At 40.4% G+C, this 18,977-nt stretch overlaps 1 protein-coding gene across 1 annotated transcript in view; it reads right to left on the bottom strand.

Moving 5' to 3' along the window:
• Positions 1-253: 253 nt before the first annotated feature.
• LOC126092630 (oxysterol-binding protein-related protein 6-like) overlaps positions 254-18,977 on the bottom strand; it is a 262,237-nt gene continuing 243,513 nt past the window's right edge. Inside the window, exon 19 of the mRNA XM_049908352.1 lies at positions 254-8,061. Coding sequence (XP_049764309.1) covers positions 7,953-8,061 — 109 coding nt within the window. The 3' untranslated portion in view covers positions 254-7,952. The remainder of the gene's footprint in view (positions 8,062-18,977) is intronic.

The following is an 18,977-nucleotide window of genomic DNA, read 5'->3' as shown; positions in this document are numbered from 1 at the left end:
TTTTCTTTACCAATATCTGAATGAAAAAAATTCCTAAACTAATTTGACAATTTTCAAAAGTCAGTAAATTTAAGAGGCATGTATTTAGAGGGAAAAAAAATCATTTCTACAACAGAAAAAAAAAGTTTCTCTTTCTTTGTCTTTGCACAAATGTTATAACTGCATGATTATTTAGCAAGGGTCTTGCATGAACTTAGCTGCAGAATGAACAATTGCTTCTGAAGTGATCTCCTTTATATAGAGGTTTATTTCCAGTGATTTTTTCCACAGTACTGATTAACATGGATTTTTAAAACTACAACCCAATTATTCATATAATTTATCAAATAGTGAGTAATAAGATGTGCTTTTAAGTTAGTTCTGGATATCTACAAATTTTTAACTTCCTCTCTCAAGTCTATGAGCAAATTGTTAAAATATTTTGCATGTCAATGGCGATACTGAATGTACGTGAAAACTGAATACATTGTTTTGTTATGATATAGTACACATCTTATTTAAAACTATCTTTCTATGAATAACACTAAAGGATAAAATTATTATCATGTAAGTGTAAGAATGATTAGGTATTCAAGAGTATTGGTTATCAACTGCATGTATTATTCTTATGCACATTATTCTACAATAAATACTTTATTGATTGCAGTACCATCAGCCTCAAAGTTTATCTTGTAAGTCAACATAGCGAAAGTAAACAAAACATACTAGTACTAGCTGACACAGCCAGCATTGCCCAGGTATTCATTTTGCCAGTTTTATATTATAAATAAAAACAAAAAGGAACTGTGTTTGTACTGTAATATAAAAAAATAACATTTCCATGTATTCGTGAAAACATCTTTGCAATTATGAAACTGTTTCTGTACACTGGGTCCAACTGCTTCGCATGTCCACAATGTGATTTTGTAAGCATCTCTGTGGTAAAGTCTATTCACAGCTCTATAGACAGCTATTGTTTTCAGCTACAGCCATTTAGCCATTTGCACTTAGAAGTTGAAAGCTGTAGAAAGCACAGTCAGGTGTCAGGGAGTTTCAGTGTTGTATGTGGATACTGTGAGCTAAATGATTTATGATAAGAGTTATTAGCAAAGAAGCAAATTTTTTAAACATCATGTACAATGCAGCAGTTTTTCCCACAACTTACTGTTTATGATATCATATCTCCTGAACTATGTGTGGTACCATGATATAATTTTGTGAATAGAGTTAGCAGCACAGAAGTGATAAATTTAAATGTCACACATGATGCGGTTGTTTTCATGTATCTCACTGCTTATGATGTCATATCTCCTAAATTATGACAGGTAGGTGGTTCTTACTCGCACAGCAATTCTTGCCTTGCAGTAAAGGATCTGTGTACCACGTTTGGTTGAAAGCAGTTCAGTGGTTTAGGAGATGTTGAACATATACATCCATCCATCCATTTTTATAATATGTATGGATCATCCTCGACCAGCATGATTTGCAAGAAAGCTTCTGAAGAAATAAGTGACATGCCAGGATGGAAGTTTAGGTCATTAGCCATGTTGGAATAGTGCATTGAATATGAGAATTGCCAAAAAACAATCACTCAATAATCTCAAATACATGCCAGCATTCAGACTACTGTCTCAATTCAGAATACATAGGCTCCCACAACAAGGTTGATGCTTTGTGACGATCCACCGACCAGCTAGAAAAAATAAAATTTTCCAACTGTTTACTTTCAGTTATTTATTGTTACATTTGTACTTAAATAATCCAGAAAGATTAAGGGTATCACATATATTACACCACTATATGAACATAAACAGTGCTTTCTCTGAGATAAAATAATTAGGAATTAAGTACTTTATTCAATTTAAGTAGTCATGTCACTTAAAAACAATGCCAACAGAACCACAACAGTTTGTGGCTTTATGTTACATAATTCTCTTCACATAAAATCTGCATATTTCTGCTTTATACATACACCATAAGTAAAATGTGATATCAATCTCTTTGTTGAAATTAAATTACATTTCAGTTCTTGTTTTACTTTATGTTTCATTAAGCATGGCTAAACATACTTTATAAGGAATGTAATTTAAGCTGCATAAAAATAATCTCACCCTTCCATTTCTTATCGTATTGTTACCCACCTTCAACAAGTTCCTTTTTCCCCCTCTTGCAGTAGCTTTTCCCACATTACAGCATATATAAAATTTTACATTATACAATTTTTTTTAAATCATACCACAGCTTACAGAAAGAGTTGTCCCAAAACTATGTTGTTTTTCCTTTTCATTTTTTAAACATTTTTCATAATATTATACTAGCAAGTAAACATAAAGAAAAACTTCACTTGAAGAACCAAATGGAGACAATTTTTTAAGTAGAATAACATAATTAACAAAACAGTCCTCAATAAATGTACAGATAATGTGTGCAATGCACATTATTGTCAATTATAAAAGATTCATTCTAGTAACAATATCATGTTTATGTCTTTCTCATTACTAACAACAATGACAAGTGATTTACCTATCTCATATCTACTGTCAAATCATAATATTCAGCTCAATTTTATGAGTAGCAGCCTATATCTAAGCATTTAAGTGTACATTATATATTTATTATTCTAACACAGCCCTTGGAGAGGTTTAATAAGATTTCATTAAATAGGTGCTTCAGGTAATCCCACTTGAAGGGTTGTTATGGAATGTGATTAAGTACATCATGGTCAACTAACAATTTCATTCTAATATTAAGTAGTTTGAGCATTGATATTTCTATAAGAATGGACACATATCTTAAAGGAACTGTTAGTACAAATGGTTCTACGAGCTGCTCAAAAGCTTAAAGATGTTCAACATTTATATTTTGAAAAGTCAGTTATTACATATTTAAACACATTTACACTAAAGAAAAAAATGTGAATCATGCATTCCAAAGCCATCATGTTTTTATATGGTAATCAAACCAGGGCATAGGCCTAACTAGCTTAAAAATGTCTAAGCTGTAGGCAAATACAGGAAATTATGTATCAACAATTTCTATTTTACAGAAATACAAACATTAATAGTGGTAATATCTGTGGCTATTTCGTTATTTGTGTGCATAGACCCCATTAAAAAGGTATTAAATGAAATCGTATGACTTGGTTGGGTAATTTAGATTCTGTTATAAAAAATACTGTACTATAAGTTCATTTGACGATACTTAGTAGTGGCATATAAAAAATTTAAATACAGCTTAAAAAACTACAGCATAAGCATTCTGTCAATAAGGCCTTACAGAACAGTGAAAAATTTGCAACATACAGCTGTGCCAAATTTTAATAACTAATAATTAGTGCCATAACATATTGATACTCCATCAAACAAAGAAAAAATAACAGTAATAATAATAATAACAATAATAATAATTAGGAGGAATGGTAACAAATATTGGTAATAGTGGCAGTCTACTGTATTATTCTCATCACATACAAATTATTATGACTGTTTCAAATAAAATACAGTTGACATCGTGAAATATTAAATTAATATATAATTGGAGGATTTTATAAATTATTTTGAAACAAATATTGCTTTGATTTTGTTTACAAGTCACACTCTTTTGCAAATGTTTGACAATATGTCTACACAGCAAGCATCCGAAGAAGAATAGGTTGACTTTGGCTCTCAGTTTCTTTGCTCATTGTATTTCACTTTTCCGTTCCCGCATTTTGACAGAGGAAATAACAATAGCGAAGGGTGTGGTGGTTTGTTTAAAAATTTAAGATTTGATTTTAAAACCATTATGTTTCCAACTATAAGTTTTTCCTGGTCAGATCTGTTTTTTCACCAGCTTCAAAGACGTGGCCTCAGTAACGCTATCTATGCAAATGTTTTCAAACAGTGCAGCTCTCTTTCACGTAGTATGCAGTTATGTTTAGTGTTTTCTGTCTTTGATAGTCAGTGTTTTCTGTCTTTGATAGTCAGTACAGAAATTAAATACAACATTTCACATTTGCCTCCCATCTGACATTTGTTCCAGGCACATAATGTGAAAAAAATTAAAACATATCCATAACTACATACTAACATGTTGCATATGAAAAATAATATATAAAATATATGAATCAAACGAAAATAAGAAAGAATCCTTTGAACTCTGACAAAATTTTATTGATTCAGTTATCTGACATGATAATAAAATGGTTACAGTAGCACCACTGTTTCAAAATTCCACAGAGTGAAATAATATAATCAGCATTTTAATCAGTTTCCATTCATGACTGAGTTTATGGCAGTGGAGAGAGAAGTCACGTGGTTTATAATACAGGCAAGACACAATCTTACACTTGAAGTGCTCTGCTGAATAATTACATTTCATTACAAACAACTCAGTGTATCTAGACTGTAAAAGTATGACATTACAGCAGTCTCCAGCAATCGCATCAATGTGCACAAGTGTTGCCTCAGTTAATATTTTATATATAAAAGATAACATATGACCTAATTAAGTGAAAATACTGTTGATAAATTTGGAAATTTTTAAAGATGTGACGATTCATAATATAATTTTTATGTAAAACCTATGGAAGTCTAATACATGTGAAAACTTCCAGATAATCTCCCATTTTAAAGGGTCTCCATAAAAAAGAACAATCGCATGAATCCCTTGCTGAACAAATTTCTACACAAAATTTTAATAAAGGGTACACACATTCAATTGTGTAGATATCTGGGGCCAACAAATTTACCATAAAATTTATAAACATAATTTTTGAAACATAAATATCAACAGATAAGAAAGCACCAACAAATATAGTAAAGTCAATGGCATAATTTATAGCTGCAATAAATGCCAAGTTCTCAGAAACACTGCAATTTTCTTGCGAAGCTGAGAGGGACAAGAAACCGATAGTATGCAATGGGTCATGTCAACTTTGTCTGTTGATTGAGCTAAAACCATCAAACGCAAATGTGTTATAAAGTAATCATGGAATGAGAAGAATTAATCATTCTCTCAGAGCATATCGGGTGCCATCAAGATGGACCAGGTGTTGAAAATATTCAAGATTTATCTGAAAAACTATGTCCATTTGAAATTCATCCAGCACAGAAGCTGGTATATGGGTGTCCCTGGTGAAATGAAATCATGGCTGAGATAGAAGTTCACAGATTAGAAGAAGGACGTAATAGTCCTGCTGCAACTAAAGGATGGTCATCACTCCCAGAATTCACACTGCTACTGACGTGAAGTGAAATTTTCTGCTTGGGGGCAAGTGTTTGGGGGTGTGAAATTTTAAAGTAAACACACAAGAGTAGACTAATTTTGTAGCATGATGAAATAAGAAGAAAAATACAATGATCAAGTAGTGATACTGAGTTTAAACGTAGCACACAAGCTTGAAATAATAAAAGATTTGACATATTTGAAAGTAAGTATTCAGAAGCCATACACAGAGGAGAAATTAATCCTGTACTGCCACAAGCAATTGTTTACACAATGCATATGAGCCATATGAAAATCTTAATTATAGATGTGACCTATGGAACATATTATTAAACAGTAACAACAAAACAAATGTTTGGTAACTAGGTGGGGGTAAGGGGGATGATTGACAGAGAAAGGGGGGGGGGGAGACACAGATGAACTGCTCACAAATAAAATGTCACAGCTAGGCTCATTAATATCAGGTGGAGCTCTGAATGATCTTTTTATCTCTCTACTGTACCCAATTGTTGAAGAATTTATCAAGCTCTTAATGTTCAGGATTTACCATTTCTGTTCCATGTGCTTTTAAGTAATGTCATAATCAGTCCACTATCTCATATGTATTAAGACCTAACACTTCATACCTGAGATTCCAGTAAATGCCCATTGCACGTGACTACATAAGGAATGAGACATGTAGCGGATATCTAATGTGTAGATTGAGATTAAATGGCTATCTATTACCAAATTTTAAAAATGACTTGATATATTTAGGACAGATGTTAAATAAAATGCCTAAGAGATTGACTCTTTTAAATGTGGTGTGGGAAAATGCAGCAATGAGGTAGTTTAACAACAATAATATGTCATAATGTCTTAAGTGAAACTTATGTATAATACCTATAAAAATTAAGACTCAGTCAAGGCTGCCACTTAACAAAAGTAAGAAGAGACAAAGTAACATTGCTTCAGTTGTTTAACTCTAGTATCAAAGAAATAAGTAAATAATTAAAAACCTAACTCCCTAAGACAAAGAATACTGAACAAACTTGTTATTGGTGTTTTACACAGAAAAGTATTAGCATCAATTAAGTTCAAAGGACGGACTATTGGGGAACCAATTCAGCTTACAGAAGACAACAGGCAAGACATTAGCTGCCCAGAGTAGGGCATATTAGAACATTATAGTAATACATGGAAGCGAGAGGAAAAATTCTTATGGAGTCAGGCATTTAAAAAATTCAGAAATAACAATTTGGCATACTTTTTCATCAAATGCAATTAATTTCCTTTTTTATTATTATGGTATCAAAGTGGAAATGGTTCTAAGCCAGTGTGCTGTAATGCTTACTCAGAGATTGTGTGCTGAATAACATAAAGGAAGAAAACTAATTACATAAGACAGCAAACTGGGGCCAAGAGAAAAATACTACTATTTTCTCCAAAAAAAATGTTAAACTGTGAAACATCACACACACACACACACACACACACACACACACACACACACACACACACACACCTAATAAACTTTTCTATTACATCCTTCAAACCTTAACAATATAAACAATCCAATAATATAGTTTACAAGTATATATTAAAATATATCACCAGTTACTATGAAACTGCCAAATAGGTACCAAGGCTCAATGTCATTTTTAATGCACAGTTTTGACTTTTCTTTTTTACACAACTGATTCAATCAGACAAATATAAGAATATAACAATGCACATTTATCATGTTCATGATAGCATTTCTAACACAAATTAGGCTATGGAAAATTAGCAATAGTATCTTCTTTTTTAAAATTAACAGTAAGATTATCAACATAAATCCCTCCACACATTAAATAGAAGGAAGATTTAAATCGCCTCTCTCAAATGGGAAAAAAATACTTTTCTCACAGTACAAATCTTATCTATGAATAAACTCAATCTTCTGGTCACATTGACATAGCATAATGATTGAACTCTCTCACTAATTCACTGCATTTATCTCCACTTAGCTGCTATTAATTTTTTTAGGACAGTCCTGATCTAAAACTGTCCTGAGTACAAAGATATTTCACATTTGAGAGGCTAGTTATATGAACTTTGCCTAAGACTTACATACTACAAGCACCACTCGATATTTCATTATCATGGGAATTATTAGATTGATTATGCACAACAAAATCAAGGCCCCTGCACATGTTACACTTTTATCTGACTCAAAGATGTATCCGTTGTGCAGACGTAGGCCACCTGATAGGAAATAAAGCACTGTGAACTTAATGTAACAATACATATGTATCACACAACCACATTTTGGACATGGAAATAGTACTGATCATACATGCTACATATTTCAAGTACTTATAATTGAAAGCTGCCAGAACTCTCAAAAATATATGACTGACGGATTTAGAAATGCTCAAAAGTACGTAAGACAACAGATAAATTTCACCATTAATTCAATGAATACAGACAAAAATCTGTGGATTATATATAGTGACACACACACACACACACACACACACACACACACACACACACACCAACACTACTTTGCTTTGGGAACTTAATGTCATGAGCGTTCCAAAATTAGGTTTACATATATATATATACTAAAGATTAGTGTCCAGAAACTTACTTATCTACATTTAGATGCTAAGTATTAATTAGTTTCCTGATCTCAACAAAAGCCTTATTCATTACTCATCACACACAATGGGATTGCTCTTCAAAAGATACATAAGCACATATTTGTAAAACCACACAACAATGTAACGATTAAATATATAATGCTACCAAATGGCTTCAAATGACATGTTAACAAAGCCTGGGTTTTTTCTGCATTCCCAATAACGATGAGAATATTCCCATATTTCTTCAGCTGTATCCGACATGCGCTTGCTGGAAAGAAATAATTTTGGTTCATTAGTACATGATATTGTCATATGATCGTGAGAAAAATGTCTGAATGAAATGAACTTGTCACTGTGATGTACGAAATGATGTGTAACAACACAAATAAGCATTAATTTATTGACATACTGTATTGACTATTTTACAGCAGTGTCTGTCTATTTCAATTCAAATTTCCCTTTTGCAGAAACTGCTACCTGTTACAGTTTGTTGCTATATTCCTTAAATTTTGTTTATGGAATGTATTTCAATGCACAGCACATATCTTCTGATCATAGAAACATAAAAATCATTTGGCATAAGTATCCGTCGGTATTTACAAGTGATACCATCATTGGAACACGTACTGAGGAATACTTGGCACACCTCTACTGGAAAAAGAAAGTAATATTTTTTGAGAGGATATTATTTTATTCACTGGTCTGCTCGAAGCACAAGTAATTTAATGTACCCTACATTACTTGCATTTACAACAAAACCAGTGAATGGAGTAACATTCTCTCAGAGACATAGTGTACCTCTTTTTCTGTTTACACATGAGGATAAAAGAAAAAAGTCCATTTCCTGTTGATTAAATACTAGGATTTTTTGAGCAAAAACACTCAGTTTTCCATTTTGTTCCCTTTTCATTCAATGTGCACTGTCCAACACGTTTCCATATATTGTTACAACCTCTTCATTGGATTCAAAATATTTTTGAGACAAATTTATTTAGATGTGGGAACAAGTGCAAAGGTGCCATATCTAGTCAACAGTTTGTATGTTTCAAGTGTTTGTATTTAAATTCTGCCAGTTTCCCCATTGCCAAAGCTTCTTTGCAGGTAGGTGCTATGTTCTGGCAAATCTGATTATTTTTCCTCTTTCAGCACAGGCCTCTTCTCATGTGCTTTTATCATTTGGCAGAAGCAGAATACTTGTGTGACAATCAACAAGTACTGTTTTATCCTTTGGAAAGTAATCTACAAGGTGGAGCAAAACAACCTGGTGGTAAGATCAGACCAAGTTAGCGATGTCTAATCAATCAAAATTTTCCAGGTATCCAAAATTCAGAAATGTACCATTGTGGAGTTATGCCCATTAAATGACAGCCAATCAGTGACAAGCATGTGGAAGAGACTCCAGTAAGTGAACATGATCAGTACCTGTCAATACATGGTTCAATCCAACCTGCAATTGTGTGATTTCCGTAAGGTTCTGGGACTTACTTATTAATTTTATATTGCTAAGGTCTTAAATATTCTATGAATGTATAGGTTCAATAAAACAATGGAAAATTTGACATAGAATAACAGTATACATTAAAATATATTGCTACTTAATACATAGAGGAAGCACTGAGTAAGACATTCAGTAGTGGATTGTTGGAGGACAGGTAAGCTACTGGACGAAACACACACACACACACACACACACACACACACACACACACACACACACACACACACACGGCCACCAATGTGAGTGGAGGTCTCATTATCATTGCTGATTTATGACCAGCTGTAGTGAAATATTTTCATGATGCTCCAAGTACAAATATGCTTGATAAAACAGACACAGATATCATTGGCCAGGTCTATTTCAATATATGAGACATTATGTAATCTACTATATGGAATGCCAGCAACGGAACCATTCGCCTCAGTTGCCCCCAGCATATCTGGCATCAATCCTGGTACAGTTGCTCCACATCATTAGACTGGAATTCACCTCTTGGGAACATTACCGAAGCCCACACATTGGAACAGATAAACAATACTGTGCATTGGCTGCAATATATTGGCAGTCAAGCCCATACAAAAAGCTGAGCAATGATTGCAGCAGATCCAGGTCCCTGACGGGGTAGGACAAACCTGTGACAGGACTGGAATAGGAAGTGCTGGGTGGATGGATTGGGCAGGCTTTCCACCTGGGTCTTCCAGAGGGATATGATTGCTGTGGCAAGGGATTGGGATTGGGAGTGGCATAGGTGTGGACTAGGATGTTGTGGCGGTTGGGTGGGTGATGGAACAGCACTTTAGGAGGGGTGGGAAGGATCTCTGGTAGGATGTCCCTCATTTCAGGGCATGATGATAGGTAATCAAAGCCCTGGCGAAGAATGTGGTTCAGCTGATCCAGTTCGGCGTGGCATCGGGAGATGAAGGGGGGGTTTGAGAGGAAATGACAGAGGAGACGTGTTTGTGGACTAGGTCTGGGGGGATAGAGCCTGTCTGTGAGGCCTTAGTGAGACTTTCAGCATACTGAGCAAGGTAGTTCTCATCAATGCAGATATGCCATCCCAGATGGCCAGGCTGTATGGGAGGGATTTTTTGGTGTGAAAGGGATGACAGCTGTTGAAAGCCAGGTACTGTTGGTGGTTGGTGGGTTTAATATGGACAGAGGTGCAGATGGAGCCATCAAAGAGGAGGAGATCAACATCCAGGAATGTGGTATGCTGGGTTGTGGAGGACATGAAGGAACAAAGATAGGGTGTCGTAGCCTAAAACCTTAAAAGTGTAATTAAGTATTGATATTTCATGCCAATAGTCTGTAAGTTGCCAGTATTGGTACCAATAACATACAGTATGCCCTACAAGCATATTAAGACAAGCAAAATGAGGCCACAATACCAGTTTAAAATGGCTGCCCTGCTTTGCAACACACACCTGTCATACGTTATCTGAGGACTGAAGGTATGGAACTTATTGAAACTCATCAAGAAAAGAAGGTCCATTGTGATAATGCAAATGTATCACTGCAGCAAGTGCATGAAAGGAGTAGAAAATTTGGAAATGGCGTGAATGCTCTGACAGACGCTCACTGCCTGGATCAGGCACACTGCATTGTGGCACCAGAATCTACTACAGCAGTTGAAGCTACTGTGAAGGAGAACTGTTGTGTGACGGTGGATGAAATAGTCATATATCTGAATATTAGTCATGGCTCAACACATCACATTGTTCACGATGTGCTTACCTTTGACAAAGAGTTTGCAAGATGGATGTCACAGCAACTCACTCCAAAACTGAAAGAGAGACATGTTGATTTTCTACACCATTTGCCTTGATACGGCACATCCAGTGGATGCTGAGAGGTCAGATTCCAGTTTCTGTGCAGTACTAAGGTGGTACTGTCGTGCCCTTGCAGCCAAATAACGGTTCTCTCTTTTGTGATGTCACATGTGGTCTTTGTTATACAGTTTTGGTCTGTATAAATGCTTGCCACATCCGAGAAACAACAAAACAATGCACGTTAAGCCATCAGGCCACACGAGTTTGTGACTGTCCTGCTTCCATTCTTCCTATGGCCCTCCACCACAGAGAGTCTGCTAGGCATCTTCTCTGTGCCAAACTACACTGTCTGTGACAGTGTACACAGCAATTGTGGATGCCGGACTACCCATCAAGCGCTACTCCATTTGATAGGTGCCCTGACGTCACTATTGGCGTGGGTTTTCATTGCCCAAAATGCTGTCTTCTGTGCAGAACACAATCGTACAGACATCTGTAGACAGTTTGTATGATTATATCATGAATTAGACACAGGATGGGGAAATAGCAGTTTGTTGCTTTACTTTTGGACAGCAGTATATTTATATTGTTTGAACCCAGTAACAACTTCAGTAATAAACCATATATAATGGGTTTAAGCACAGATATATTTACATGTGTTATCTTAACATGTACACACATCAGTGGGCTAATTGTTTTTTTCCATGCATTGAATGGTCTTTCCACAAAAACATCACAAACTTTACTTACTGATGTTTTCTGGATGGCTGTAACTGCACCACTAAGTGAACTACACCTGTTAATATAGATTAACTGTTTTGCATCCAGGTGTCCACACTTCAGTACCTGACCTGCCGCTGGTTGGTTTGTGGGATTAAAGGAACCAGACTACTAGGGCCATCGGTCCCTTTTTCCATGAACTTGAAACCCCCCCACAAGGAATAACAACAAACAATGGAGATGACAAGAGATGACACAGGACAAGAAAGACACAGAGACCAGACAAAAGGAATTAAAATAACACCGAGTGTGACAATGGTTGGCCGACCATAGAAACAAAAAAGGAAAAGCCAACCACCAAGAAATGCACTAAAAACCCCAGTCTAAAACCGTAGGCCAAAGGCAGACAACACAAAAAAAGGACAAACACTTAGATCAAGCGATAAAAACCCCTTGCACAAATAAAACTCAAAACTAAATCTGCCATGGCAACGTCATCTGATAAAAGTGCAGGAAGCTTATCAGGCAGTGCAAACGTCTGCCTGAGCGGAGTTAAAAGCGGGCAGTCCAACAAGATGTGGACCACAGTCAAAGGTGACCCTGCAGCAACATAAAGGTAGGTCCTCATGGCACAATAAATAGCTGTGCGTTATCCAGGTGTGGCCAATGCACAGTCGGCAGAGGACAACAGAGTCCTTGCGAGAGACCCACAAGGAGGAGCACCATGCACTGGTAGCCTCCTTGATGGCCCAAAGTTTGTTGGGTGAATGAAGGTTGTGCCATTCTTCACCCCAGGTGCGAAGTACCTTCTGTCTCAAAACTGACCTGAGGTCACTCTCCAAAAGGCCAATCTCCAAGGCTAGTGCACCGACAGCCTGTATGGCCTGTAACACGTTCATTTCCCAGGATGCCTACATGCCCCGGAGTCCACACAAAGACCACAGAGCGGCCGCAACGAGCAAGAATATGGAGGGACTCCTGGATAGCCATCACCAGATGAGAGCAAGGGAAACACTGGTCGATAGCTCGTAAACTGCTCAGGGAGTCACTACAGATAACGAAGGCCTCACCTGAGCAGAAGCGGATATACTCTAGGGCATGAGAGATGGCGACCAGCTCAGCAGTGAAAACACTGCAGCCAGCCGGCAATGAGCACTGTTCATAATGATCCCCTAGAGTAAGAGCATAACCAACATGACCAGCAACCATCAAAATATCAGTATAGACAACGTCAGAGCCTTGAACTGCGGCAAGGACTGAACAAAAGCTGTGGCAGGGGGCCTCAGGAGGGACTGAGTCCTTCAGGCCGTGTGCCAAATCGATCCGAAGGCACGAGCAAGGCACACACCATGGGGGTATATGCAGAGGGGCCCGGAAAAGAGGTGGAAGTCGAGAAACCTCAAGCCCAGAGAGAAGAGCTCCGACACGAACTGTGATCGTACACCCCGACTGGGGCCGCAGTTCTGGAACATGGCCGACCAACTGAGGGAACAGGAGACGATAATTAGGATTCCCGGGCAAGCTACAAACGTGTGTAGCATAAGCGGCTAGTAAACATTGACGCCAAAACTGCAATGGAGGGACACCTGACTCCACAAGTATGCTGTTGACAGGGATTGTCCGGAAAGCTCCAGTGGTGAGTCGGATCTCGCTGTGCAGGATGGGGTCCAGCAACTGCAATGCAGAAGGGGATGCCAAACCGTAAGCCAGGCTCCCATAATCTAGATGGGACTGAATTAACGCCTGGTACAGCCGTAGAAGGGTAGACCGATCGGCACCCCAGCTGGTATGACTCAAGCAACGAAGAGCGTTAAGATGCTGCCAGCATGTTTGTTTAAGCTGGTGAATATGAGGCAGCCAAGTCAACCAGGTATCGAAAACCAAACCCAAAAACTGATGCATCTCCACCACAGCAAGAGGTTCGCCATCAAGATAAGGCTGTGGCTCAGGGTGAAAAGTGCATTGCCGGCAGAAATGCATGACACAGGTCTTGGCAGCCGAAAACTGGAAGCCATGTGCTACAGCCCAAGACTGCACCTTTCAGATAGTGCCCTGCAGCTGCTGTTCAACAGCTGCAATGCCAGTGGAGCTATAGCATAGGCAGAAGTTGTCAGCATACAAGGAAGATGAGACAGACGTTCTCTCCGCCACACTGAGGCCATTAATTGCAGTCAAGAAGAAGCAGAACTCGGGAGGAACTATTGGAAGCCACAACTTGCACACAGAAGGAACCAAGCGACAGAAAATTTTGTATGAAAATCGGGAGCGGATCCCGAAGAACCCAACCATGTGGTCCCCATTCTCCTGAACTCGGGAGGAACTATTAGAGGCCACAACTTGCACACAGAAGGAACCAAGCGACAGAAAATTTTGTATGAAAATCGGGAGGGGATCCCGAAGACCCCAACCATGAAGCGTAGAGAGGATGTGATGTCGCCATGTCATATTGTATGCCTTCTGCATGTCAAAAAAGATGGCGACCAGATGCTGACGGTGGGCAAAGGTCATACGGATGGCAGACTCCAGGCACACCAGATTATCGGCAGCAGAGCAGAACTTACAGAACCCATTCTGAGATGGAGCCAGAATGAGATGGAGCCAGCAGGCCTCAAGACTCAAGCAGCCAACTAAACCTCCGGCTCACCCATGAGTTCGAGCAACTTGCAAAGAACGTTGGTGAGGCTAATGGGGTGGTAGCTGTCCACCTCCAGTGGGTTCTTGCCAGGTTTCACTACGGGGATTACAACGCTTTCCCGCCATTGCAACGGGAACTCACCCTCAACCCAGATACAGTTGAAAAGGTCTAGGAGGCATTGCTGGCAGAGGTGTTTGAGCATCTGGATGCGATCTGGCCCGGGAGCCATATCAGGGCAAGCGGCTAGGGCACTTTGGAATTCCCACTCACTGAACGAAGCATTGTACGGTTCAGAGTGGCACGTGTGAAATGAAAAGCTCCAATGTTCCAACTGCTCTTTCAGGGAGCAGAAGGCCAGTGGATAATTCACAGCAGCAGAACTCTGAGCAAAATGCTCTGCTAAAAGGTTTGCAATTGTGTCAGAGTCAGTACAGACTGCTCCATTCATTCAGTGAAAGCACATGGGGGTCTGATAGCCATTGAGATGCCTAATCTTGGCCCAAACCTGCGATGGAGAGGTACGGAGCCCAATGGTGGAGACATACCTTTCCCAGCACTCCTCCTTGCATTGGCGAATGAGGCGGCGGGCTCGCACACGGAGCCGTTTAAAGGCGATCAGGTGTTCCAATGAGGGATGCTGCTTGTGACGCTGGAGTGCCCGCCTCAGCGATCTCAGGTGACCACCAAGGCACAGTCCTCCGCCAAGGGGACCCAGAAGAACAGGGGATAGCAGATTCTGCGGCAGTGATGATGCCGGTGGTGAGCAAGTGAATCACTGCATCAATGGCGTCACTGGAAAGAGGCTCAACAGTGGCAAGGGAGATGAACAAGTTCCAGTCAGCCTTATTCATAGCCCATCTGCAGGGGCGCCCAGAAGAGTGACGCTGTGGCAGTGACAGAAAGATCGGAAAGTGGTCACTACCGAACAAGTCATCATGCACACTCCATTGGACAGATGGTAATAGGCTAGGGCTGCAGATCGAAAGGTCGATGGCTGAGTACATGCCATGCACCACACTGAAATGTGTGAAGGCACCATTACTTAAAAGAGAAAGTTCGAGCTGTGCCAATACTTGCTCAACGATGCTGCCCAGGCCTGTTACCACTGATCCACCCCACAGAGGGTTATGGGCGTTGAAGTCACCCAGTAACAGAAAAGGTGGCGGCAATTGGGCTATCAGCGCAGCCAGGACATGCTGCGGGACACCACCATCCGGTGGAAGATGTAGACTACAGACAGTAACAGCCTGAGGCATCCACACCCAAACAGCGACAGCCTCTAAAGGTGTTTGTAGACAGACAGACTCACTGTAAAGGGAGTGAAGGTCGTAGATTCAGATGCCACCTGATACCGTCTCATAAGCTGCCCGGTTCCTATAATAACCCCGACAGCCACAGAGGACAGGGGTTCACATCACCGGAAACCAAGTTTCCTGAGGAGCAATGCAGAGCAAAGGGTGAAGGCTGAGAAGTTGTCGGAGCTCAGCAAGATGGTGGAAAAAAACTGCTGCAGGTCCATCGGAGGATGACACTGTCCATGGCCGAGAAAGACGTGAAGGGACCGAGGAGGCAGATTATGCCGCTGGGTCACCTGCTGCCACTGATTGAGTACCTGTGCGAGTGACATCCATTGTGTCTGAGAGTCTGGCGAGATCTAGGTCCTCAGCGGATGCCAGAATCTCTACCTCGCCCTCAGACACAGAGCTTGTAGGTTATGGTGGGGTGAGTACCACTGCAAGTTCCTTCGTCTTAGAGGTCTTCTCGGACTTTTCTTGCTGCTCCTTGGGTTTCGCTGGCTGGGAGGGCTTCACTGATTCAGTCTCTGGGACAGAGGAGGATCGAGAAGCCCTACGACCAGTTGCTTGTGGGCACTTATGCCACTGCCAGGCATTACCCTTCCCACTTGTGGAAACCTGGGAAGAGAGGGACCCAAAGGACCCCTTGCGAGCAAGAGGATCCGAAGAAGTTGGACGCTTCTACGGCTTAGAAGTGGGGACGGACGTGCCTGGTGGGTGGGGGTGGGGAGGGGGGGGGGTGTTGCTCCCGAGGTAGGTGGAGCAGGAGCAACAGGGTGGGTAGTGCGCCCCTTGGACATGGGGGCATGTGGAGTTGTAGGGCTCGATGAGCCAACTGGAATTCGCTGAACTGATGGGGCTATCACGGTTGTTATAGCGGCGACATATGAGGAAGTCATTCGCACAGGATAGAGTCGTTCATATTTCCTCTTAGCCTCAGTATAGGTCTGTCGGTCCAGGGTCTTATATTTCATGATTTTCTGATCTTTCTGTAAGATCCTGCAGTCTGGTGAGCAAGGTGAATGATGCTCTCCGCAGTTGACGCAGATGGGAAGTGCGGCACATGGAGTATTGGGATGTGATGGGCATCTGCAATCTCAACATGTGAGGCTGGAAGTACAGCGGGAAGACATATGGCCGAACTTCCACACTTAAAGCACTGCATCGGGGGAGGGATATAGGGCTTGACATCACAGCGGTAGACCATCACCTTGACCTTCTCCGGTAATGTATCACCCTCGAAGGCCAAGATGAAGGCACCGGTAGCATTCTGATTATCCTCCGGACCCCGATGAACACGCTGGACGAAATGAACAACTCGCCCCTCTAAATTAGCGCGCAACTCGTCATCAGACTGCAAAAGATGGTCCCTATGGAAAATAATACTCTGGACCATATTTAAATTATTATGGGGTGTGATGGTAACTGAAACATCCCCCAACTTGTCACAAGCAAGTAACCTTCATGACCATTTTTATCAATACTGACCCACAGCACATTTTGGACAAGCCCTCCACCTCCCCAAACTTGTCCTCTAAATGCTCTATGAAGAATTGAGGCTGTGTTGACATGAAAGGCTCCCCATCAGCTCTCGTACAAAGTAGGAACCGGGGTGAATAACTGTCACTGCCATACTGAGCCTTACACTCCTTCCACGGTGCAGCCTGGGAGGGGAATGATTTGGGATCGTATTCCTGAGCGTTGAATTGAGCCCAAGAACGCTTACAGACTGCTGGTGGCTAGCCACCAGCAAGGGATGATGTACCATGCTTAATTGCAGGTCATTCGCCATTATGCCACCCACTCCGACCAAGGGCCCTCCCCACTGGCACCACCCAGCCTCAGAAAGGGCCACCTGGCAAGATGGCCATTGCTGGGATTCCCGATGCCCCAGTGAGATAGGCATCTACTCCTTGGCATACATGGGGAGTTAACAGTGCAGACATCAGCAGAGTGATCCCTGTGTTGTCAGGGGGCTACAGCCAATAGGGTACATGGCAGCCCCACCACCACAGACTGGCTACTGTGCTGGACATTAAGTACAAGGAAGCTCATGGTCATCATCTCCGCAAAGAGCAACACTGCACAGTGCAAGGCGGAAATCGCACCCAGGAATGTATCCTCACCTAAGAGATGGAGAACGAGCGGGACGGCAATGCGACGACAAGAAATCTGGCTAAAGGTCTCAATGCATGATGGACACAATGCACCATGTAACGCGCCCTTCCCCAATTGGCTCACTCTTTGGAAGAATTTGGAAATATGGAGGTCAAACCCAAGAGGGGACCATCACATATAGGCCAAAATGTTTGAGACTCCTTTTAGTCGCCTCTTACAACAGGCAGCAATACCGCAGGCCTATTCTAAACCCAGAACCAGCAGGGGGATGACCTGTCGCCCAGGGGAAAATAAGCAATAATGGCTTGCTCTTGTCACATGTACTTGGAGATACTATCCAACCTAAAAATATATGACTTGTAATAGATATAATTATTAGTCTGCAAATGATGTAATTACTAATGTAATGTCATCCAGTTTACCATCCTCAAGTCACCAATAGAAATATCCACATTTACACCCTTACACCCAGTAGAGTCTGTTATTCACTAATAACCGTTTTTAATTGAAGCCATCATTGTCCTCTTCCTAAAAGTTAGCACTAAAAGAAAATATATCATTAGAGAGCTGAATGTGAGAGGAGAGATAAATCACTGTTTAATATAGCACACAGCCATTTGTGTTATAGGAGTCTCCAATAATTACTGTAGTGGAATCTTATTGGAAAATCCATCAAAAATACCAAATAAATTCTGCTCTTATATAAAGACTGTCAGTGACACTAAAGTTAGTGTTTAGATCAGGCTTAGCTCATGGTTTACATACTGGAGAAGGCCGTGAAATCTACTGATCAGAATTATGGTGCCAGGACTCATTAAAATGTTTACAGGCTGTATCTCTTTTTCATAATCTGCTATTAAATAATACCAAAAGCTAACTCCAAGATAAGACCTATAGGTAGCACATTTAGCTGCAGGCACCACATTTCCCAACACTTTATCACAATAAACTGTACTAAAAATTACACGTTTTTGAGAGATTTTTAATGTGGTGAATGTTAAGATTTGCTGCATGCTTAATGTTCTCACGATTTCAGTTCTGAGACTGAGATATTTAATGTTTTTCACAGGTGTTCAGTATTTGGGATTTATGAGTTTGTGTGACAAAACAGTAATGTTGCATGAAGACATGGTTCCTGTGCTATGATTG

The sequence above is a fragment of the Schistocerca cancellata genome, chromosome 7 (genome assembly GCF_023864275.1).
Source record: "Schistocerca cancellata isolate TAMUIC-IGC-003103 chromosome 7, iqSchCanc2.1, whole genome shotgun sequence".
In the NCBI taxonomy this organism is placed as follows: Eukaryota; Metazoa; Arthropoda; class Insecta; order Orthoptera; family Acrididae; genus Schistocerca; species Schistocerca cancellata.
This window is presented reverse-complemented; position numbering and strand designations above follow the sequence as displayed.